The sequence below is a fragment of the Nannobrachium achirus genome (genome assembly GCF_963921795.1).
Source record: "Nannobrachium achirus genome assembly, chromosome: 8".
NCBI lineage: Eukaryota > Metazoa > Chordata > Actinopteri > Myctophiformes > Myctophidae > Nannobrachium > Nannobrachium achirus.
Window position 1 is genome coordinate 8,722,346 of NC_137817.1, and position 9,124 is coordinate 8,731,469.

Consider the following 9,124-nt stretch of genomic DNA (forward strand, 5'->3'; position numbering starts at 1 on the left):
CACACCAGGCTTTACTAACTAGGCAAGGGGCTGCCTCTCCGCTGAGCGCATGCATGCATTGCTGCGTGACAGACAGACAGACAGACAGACAGACAGACAGACAGACAGACAGACAGACAGACAGACAGACAGACCTGGCCCTATTGCGAAGGGCAAATGCGTTGTACAGTAGTTATCTAAACCGGAGCATGGAGGAGCTTGGAACATGCATGGTACAAAAAAAATGGCGGAATGGCAGAGAATCTATGCAGATTAGCAGTAGGCCTAAATGGTGAGGCCACATTCTCATAATATAATTCGGTTTAGTCGTGCGAATGGGAGGGGTGAAGTTGCCACATTCTTGCATATTTAATTGATACGTTTGCGCTCGCACTGCACTTTGTCATCCGAAACAAGGAATCGTCCGTGCACGTCTGTCCAGGGACATGAATGTATCCAAGCTGCATAATAATACCTCCTCCATCTCCCTGTGTGTAACCGCAGGACCCCCGCAAGCGCCGCATTAGCCTATTTATCAGCGGTCAACGTTCGTAAACGGGCAATCAAAAAATAAAACCAGCGGCGGCGGGAGAGTCTCGCAAAATCTACCAGCAATAAACCAGACAGAAAATACTTTAGCAAGATATGAATATCTACGAAGAGGACAACGTCTCTCTCTCTCTCTCTCTCTCTGCCCCTCGTCTTGCCCTCCGCTGGCTCACTCGCTGCGCAAAAGCGTCTCCATTTGGACATGATTTGGCACAGAGAGCAGCGCGCGCGAGCTAGGGCGAGAGACCCACACATCGGCCTATATTATATTAGCCTATAGCCTATATATGATATACAAGTGACTCCAGAAGCACTTTCCTTTCATCTAAATGTGAGCAACTCCTCACAAATAATACACTATGTGCGATGGAGGGAGGGGTGATCAGAAATTAAATCAATGAGGGGAGGAGGCGGCCAGAATGGTCAGAAATCTAATGTAACCTAACCCTAACCCAAAGCCCGATACATAATTGACAATTGGAGACCGGCCCGGCCCGAAGACCGACATTTTTCTAAACAAGCTTAATTGCAGAGTGTGTGTAGCGGCGGCCTTTTGTTTTCATTACATTTTAAATATTGGTGAAGAACAGAGACATGATACCCCTTTCCAACTGTCTTTATTCAATTGTGAAACAGGTCCCGACTCCCGAGGACAATTTAACAATGAACAATCCTTTGAGTTTGCGTTGTGCGACATTTGTGCAATTAAAATAAACAATCTCAAGTTAAGTATGTGTATAAAATATTAGAATGAATAGCCTTAATCAGTCAAGCAACGAAACATTCCCATTCCCTGGTTAAATTAAAGTATATAAATAGGCTAAACAAATAAAATAAACAGCATTTGTTATTTTAGTCCGTAACACAGCACTTTTCTTTGTATGAATCAACACTTATTCGTTCAGTTTAATAGTCCCAAAAATCCAGCGCTGGGCGCAAGGCCGCGCCGGGAGGCCGCACCGGCGAATAATCCAATCAGACAGCAAGCAGCTGAAATTAAATAAAATACATTTATAAATAAATGATAAGATCACAAGAGACCAAGATGACTACATTCTACGTTGGCCATTGGGTATATATTGCCAACAGTTAAAGGCTAGGCTGTACTCACCGATCTTATAAATTGTGATGAAGAAAATCGTTCAACGATGTCCTTCGCTCGGAGATGGTTCTGCCCGCAGCGCTGAAAACCCGTTCACTGGAACTGCTGCTGGCCGGGATGCAAAGCACAGATCTTGCCAATTTTTTTCTTTATTTATTTTTCTCAAGCCCGACCCAGCCCAAAGCCCGACATGTGCGTGACAAATTGAGCCCGGCAGGCCAGGCCGCTGCTCAGAGCTAAAGTTAACAACTAAACAAAACAAACAAATAACGAAATAAAGGTCTAAACACAACATAACTGAACAGAACTAAACAAATAATAAATAAAGCAATTTAACTGACAACTTAACCAGAAGGCAGCCATTCCGAAGGGCTCAACTTAGGAACACCAAACAAAACAAAAACAGTTAAATAAATAAATAAATAAATAAATAAATATAAATAAATTAACGAAATATGTATAGTCTCAATCAGTCAAGGATTAAAACATTTGGTTAAAATGCAAATATAAAAATGGGCAAAACAAATAAAATAACCAGCATCTGTTATTTTAGTCCATAAACACAACACACTTCTACTTAATATATTAGTCCCAACCAGCAGGGCGCAAGGCCGTGACTCATGCATGCGCTGATCTGAAAGTTACATTTCAACATCACATCATCGCCCAAATAATAATAAATAATATATTCGGAATGGCGGGGTGTTTCCAGAAAATGAAACGAAATCTATTTGGTTTCACTTTATACTCTAAAGATTTAAAAGATCCATTTGGTTAACAACTCTCCATAATTTAGCTGTGGACCACTTGGAACTTCCCCCAAGGACCAACGGTGGTCCTTGGCCAACGGTGGTCCTTGGGGGGGGGACCACCAGGACCACCAACTCACCAAAGGACCACCGGTGGTCCTTGAGGGTCTGTATTTTATCCCAATTCAAATAGGCCTATATAAAGCAAATTTGCTACGTCAGCCAAGGAGCACAGAGAGCATGCAGCCCACAGTGGAGACAGACCAACGCATGCTCGCATGAACGTCTGGATGTTTTATTTGATATACACGTCTACACACACACACACGCAGGTTTAGCGCTGAGAATCAAATGGGTGGCACACATCTCACACGTGCGTTCCAGAGCAGAGCAACAAGTCAATCACGCGTACAGTTCATGGCGGCGCTGCATTTGACCGTGTCGTCTCACGCATGATGGCCACATGGCCATTAGATGTATGCGTGCGTTAACACATGCGTTCGCCACAAACGCCTAACACTACGCGACCTCGCGTTCCCCTGTGAGGCACAAAAGAGAAGGCACACAGGGACGCGTGCCGGCGACGTTTGCGCGTTCTGATTCAAAAGCCATTTGAAAATGACAGGAGACGTTCATGCGTTCAGTACAACACAGATAAAATCGAATGCGTGCGCGCGAGTGTAGCAACGTCCATGTGGCACGGAAAAGCCGCCATAGTGCGTGCGTGCGTGCGTGCGCGCGCGTGCGTGCGTGTGTGTGTGTGTGTGTGCGTGCGTGTGTAACATGCTCTCCTCTCTTCTAGACTACACCTTCAGATCCAGCCTCGAGGAGGGGGTGGGCCTTCCCAAGATTCCGGTGCATCCCATTGGCTACCATGACGCCATTCATCTGCTGAAGTAAACACATTAAATATGATACGTTGTATCAATGTGCCATTTAGAATGTACATTAGAATAATCTGTGCAGTCAGGAAGGAAGTTGCAAATGATGCTCTGGAGAGGGAAGTTCAGAGCTCTCGGCTGGAGCTGTTGCCCCCGCGACCCGACTCCGGATAAGCGGTTTGAAGATGAATGGATGGATGGATTAGAATAATTCGGGGCAGAGGTTCTTTCTAACGATACATGAGATTAGCAGATCACAGAATGACAGACGGACGGAAAGACATGGGTGAAAACTGCAGTGTCATCTATCTCTATCACTCTCCGTCCAATAGGAACATGGGGGGACCGATCCCACCCAACGGATGGAAAGGCGCTCTGAACATCTCCTACAGGATTGGCCCAGGCTTCACTGAGGACTTCAAGGCCCAGTAAGTCACTCTACATCTACAACACTGCTTCTAAGCAGATGGATGGGCCACAAACGAGGGGTGTAACGATATAGTAACTGAATCGAAACATCGATTTTAATTTGCAATGATCTATTCTACAATATCGTTTGCAAAAGCAAAATATCGTACCGTATTGACTTTGTATATGGTTTTAAAATGTGCTAATCGGTATCGAATCATTTTGCAATGCAAATAATTGATTGTATCGAATGAGTATTGTGCCTATTTGGCAATTTTAAGAGGGAAAATTAAAAAGAAGGGTCTAATTACCGTTCCATTCCATATAGCTACTCTTGGTCTATCGATACATGTGTGTAATCTCTGTGGTCATGTGAAGGAGGGTTTGTCCATATGTGTTGAAATATAATGTACATGGATTTGCTAGATAATCACAGCATTTACTTCCATAACGATAGATTCTTTACACGTTTTAAGCAGATTTAATTTCTTTGCTGAATAGCTACTATATCGATTTTAAATCATTGAATCGTATCGACATGAATGAACCAATATCGTCCATGTATCGTATCGTCAACCATGTATCGTGATGCGTATCTTATATCACTGTTAAAATGTATCGTTACATCCCAACCGCAAACACTTTCAACATATGTTTCAACAAGTGGGCCAATGAACCAGAAAAGGTTACAAATGGATTATACTGTATACTATATCGTCACTGTCGGGCAGAAACCTCGTATCTTTCTAGTTTCAAATTTGTCATTTTTTTCGCAAAGCAAAGCCCTGCTTCAGGCCATCGCACAAAAGTAGTGAAAACAGCAGATCTACAAGCACACTTGTAGATCGTCTGTTTTCACTAGTTTAAATACTTTTTTAAATGATAAATACAAAACAAACGGTTTTGGACATACAAGGTTTCCACTCGACAACGACGATATGATATGGACGATATCGATAAACACTACTCTACAACAGTAACTTTAACTCAGGGTCTCTCTCTCTCTCTCTCTCTCTCTCTCTCTCTCTCTTCTCTCTCTCTCTCTCTCTCTCTCTCTCTCTCTCTCTCTCTCTCTCTCTCTCTCTCTCTCTCTCTCTCCTGTAGTTTTAATTAAAGGGACTACACCATGAATTTTAATTTTTCCAATTTTTATGTATTTTCTTGGTGTCCCACCAGCAACTTCTATCCTCACAAAGTCCTATTTCTGACCATTGTGTCTTTCTCAGTTTATGGGAAGATCTATGTTAGCATGTCTCAGAACGGTCCTGATTGTGAAATGTCAGATTTGTGATGTCACAAAGCCTGAGAAAGAGGCAGGAGGAGCTGGGAGAGGGTTGGGGAGGGGTGGGCAGGCCTGAGAAGGAGGCAGGAGGAGCTGGGAGAGGGTTGGGGAGGGGTGGGCAGGCCTGCTGAGCAGGAGGTGGGGAGGAGTGTGGGGCCAAAAATGGCTCAATAGCGCAGTCCTCCCACTCAGGACAAGGTGGTACTGCAGCTGAAAATGCTCTGAAAGCCAGGCAGAAATGACAGGGGCTCTGTATTCAGGAGTGGTAATTTAGCCTCAAACCTTTTCAAAAACGTTTTTGGGACACAAACAGTGTTATATAAATTATTTTTAAATGCATGGTGTAGGACCTTTAACCACTGGCAACGAGCCCAACGTAATAACAATAGACACCCTTGTGTGCTCATGTGCTCCCACACCACGGGCCCTAAACAAAGGAGAGACAGCCGCTGGCCGCCGCGTCCACGTCCATGGACGCGACCGTGGACGCGTCCATGGACGCGGCCGCGAAAAAAAACGTCCGTGGACGCGAGGCCGCGTCCACGGACGCAAACGGCCGGCCGTCCCGGCCGTGGACGCGACCGTGGACGCGGCCGTGGACGCAGACGGCCGGGGACGCGGCCGTGGACGCGGCCGTGGACGAGGCCGCGGACGCAAACGGCCGGCCGTGGACGCAAACGGCCGGCCGTGGACGGGTCCATGGACGAGGTCGCGAAAAAAAGGCAGCGAAAAAGAAAAAAAAAGTGTCTATTGTATGTATTTTTTGATGGAGAATTCAAATATGACCTTCTTTTTTGCATAGGACAACTCTAACCTGCATCAATTGGTATTTTATAATTGCCAATTGTACCCTATCCATCTAAAAAACAAATTGGATGTCTATTGTATGTATTTTTTGATGGAGAATTCAAATATTACCTTCTTTTTGGGATAGGACAACTCTAACCTGCATCAATTGGTATTTTATAATTGCCAATTGTACCCTATCCATCTCAAAAACAAATTGGATGTCTATTGTATGTATTTTTTGATGGGGAATTCAAATGTTACCTTCTTTTTTAGATATGACAACTCTGACCTGCATCAATTGGTGCATCAACCTACTTACTATCTATCTATCTATCTATCTATCTATCTATCTATCTATCTATCTATCTATCTATCTATCTATCTATCTATCTATCTATCCATCTATCTATCCATCTATTTATTTATACTTCACCTTTAGTCCAGAAGAGAGTTCAGCCTCAGGAACTTGCACACATGGAACTGTGTCATGACTGTGTCATGGAGCTAAAACAGAGCCATGTTAAATACTCACAATGACTCTGATGGACCAATCAGGGTGGTGGTGGGGGGAGGGATCAACAATAGACAGAAACTGGATAATGCTTTGTTAACTGTCCCACCTAAGTCCCTGCTAGTCTGAACAAACATCACCTTCCCTCTCATAACACTACTACTACTACATTTATATAAAGCTGCTCTTGCATTTGAATTCAAGTCTGACACAAGTTAAGGTTAACTTAGGTAGTATTTCATTTTGCTGGCTTTTAGGGTCTGTGTGAGTGTGTAGGCTCACAAATTATTATAATTGTCATTAAGTGACTCTGAGATCTATCCATCCATCCATCCATCCATCCATCCATCCATCCATCCATTTATTTATACTTACTGTTTACATTTTCTATAAATATTTATTTCTATATAAAACTCAGTTGTGTGGAGTTATTGTGTGCCTTTTCTTGTTGCTAAAGAGTCCATTTGTTCACTAGACATTAAGTCAAGGTTACTATTTTGAGTTGAAGCTAAGTGTTTTATTGCTTTGTGGTTTAACATGATTTAAAAGGCAAATTCATTGTTATGGTTACTTTAGAAGACTGCTTTTGCATTCATGAGTTAAGAGAGCCAAGCTAATTCAAAGAGTTAGGTTAAAGGAACACAAAACATGACCTAACTCACAGCTGCCATTGGACAGACAGTTACAACATACTCTTATCTTTCACAGAACAGACAATTATCATTTATTTGATCTATTTGAGACTATGTAGCTGCTCTAGGGGAAATAGAGCATTATATCAGCCTATTCAATTGATAATGACCAATGGGTGCCAGTTTCTAAGTAGTTAAAGCATATTAACATAACAATATATGTGGCCTAGACATGGACATTGCCCAATCAACTCGTAATCTACAGAAATGTCCACCACATCACACAGTATAAAACCTAGTAGGCTTAGTGGATTACTTATGTTAAATCATGTCAGGTTAGTTTGGTTCAAGATTCAAGTATAATAATTTATGAGACAAAAATGTAAACAGCACAAATGTACAATCACATCTAGGCTAGAATGATAACATAAAGTCCTGACTACTCCTTGTTATTGTGGTCCTAAATACTACAATGATTAGTTTGGATGCATTGCTTCTATCATGTCCAATTAAAAATAAATACATTACATACATACAGAAATCTGCCTTCTCCTGTATTGTATTAGTGACATTCATTATAAATAGTAAAATAACAGGACAGAGCAAAAAAGGCCTCTGTTGTGTCTTTATCTGATCACATGCAATCAGACACTCACACTGCACAGCAATACTTTATTACAGGCTCAAGGCCCACAGGGTAAGAAGACCATACATTACAAAGATAATAATTAAAAAAACAACAACAGAGTACATTCACCAAGCCCCAACAGAGCTAAAAAGGCACTCATGCCAGTGGCCTCTAACGGTAGACATGTACCTGACAGAGTTTTCCCCACATTGGTTACAGATATAAGGTTTCTCTCCGGTCTGAATTTGTTGGTGTATTTTGATATGTTCCAGTCTAGGAAAGCTCTTTCCACACTGGTCACAGCAATAAGGTTTCTTTCCAGTGTGATTTTTCTGGTGTGCTTTGAGATGATGAATATCACTGAACCTTTTCTCACACTGGACACAGCAGTATATGGCTTCTCACCAGTGTGGATTTTCAGGTGTCTTTTCAGAGCCGTCTTCAGAGTGAACCTTTTCCCACATTGGTGACAGCAGTAAGGTCTCTCTCAAGTGTGAATCTTCTTGTGTTGTACGAGGCTAGATTTTACAGTGAAACGTTTGCCACAGTGTTCACAGCAGTAAGGCTTTTCTTCGGTGTGAAATCTCTGGTGTACTTTCAGAGCAGCCGTTAAACTGAACTTTTCCCCACATTGGACACAGCTGTACGGTTTCTCTCCTGTGTGAATTCGTTCATGTATTTTGAGATAAGACAATCGAGTAAAGCTTTTCCCACACTGGTCACAGCAATAGGGCTTCTCTCTAGTGTGAATTCTCTGGTGTTCTTTTAAAATCCCCTTTTGAACAAATCTTTTCCCACACTGGTCACAACAATAAGGTTTCTCTCCAGTATGTGAACGCTTATGATCTTTTAATTGTCCAGACGAGCAAAATACTTCCCACATTGTTCACAGCTGAATGGCTTCACTCCGGTATGAATTCTCTGGTCTACTTTGAGATAATAAATTGAGCTGAAGGCTTTTTCCACATTGGTCACAACAGTACTGTCTTGGTTTAACTGAGGACAGCACAGGACAGGGAGAGAAAACACACACCTGATAAGAGCCAGATTCACACATTGATCAGCATTTAAGTAACATCATCATTATTATTGTTGAGTCTGAAAAGAACAATACAATGTGATAGATCTTTACACATCTGACCCATAACATTATTAGCAATTCACATGGTTACTATAATAGGTGAGTCTTCTAGCTTTAAAAAAATATATATGTCATTAATTCTTTCTCTTACTAAGTGGAACATCCCACTTCTTAATTGTATATTATTTGGAAAGGGTTGAGTAGCAAAATGTTTGCCATAAATTCAATGCTGAGTTGCATTTGTTTTCCTACATTTCCCCTTCAATGTATTATTACAATGTATTTACTATTTCTTACTTAGGTCTACTTAACTTTGTATTTTTACATTATTATATTGATCAACATTAACACATAGTGTGTGTTAGGTTAGGTTAGTTGCAGAGGCCTTTTTTGCAGAGGCCTTTTTTGCTCTGTCCTGTTATTTTACTATTTATAATGAATGTCACTAATACAATACAGGAGAAGGCAGATTTCTGTATATGTAATGTATTTATTTTTAATTGGACATGATAGAAGCAATGCATCCAAACTAA

At 41.7% G+C, this 9,124-nt stretch overlaps 1 protein-coding gene across 1 annotated transcript in view; it reads left to right on the forward strand.

The window, feature by feature from the left end:
• The window catches only part of naalad2 (N-acetylated alpha-linked acidic dipeptidase 2), a 59,642-nt gene that overhangs the window by 34,687 nt on the left and 15,831 nt on the right, over positions 1 to 9,124 (forward strand). Inside the window, exons 8-9 of the mRNA XM_080730900.1 lie at positions 3,182 to 3,275; positions 3,593 to 3,688. Of these exons, the coding sequence (XP_080587026.1) occupies positions 3,182 to 3,275; positions 3,593 to 3,688 (190 nt within the window). The remainder of the gene's footprint in view (positions 1 to 3,181; positions 3,276 to 3,592; positions 3,689 to 9,124) is intronic.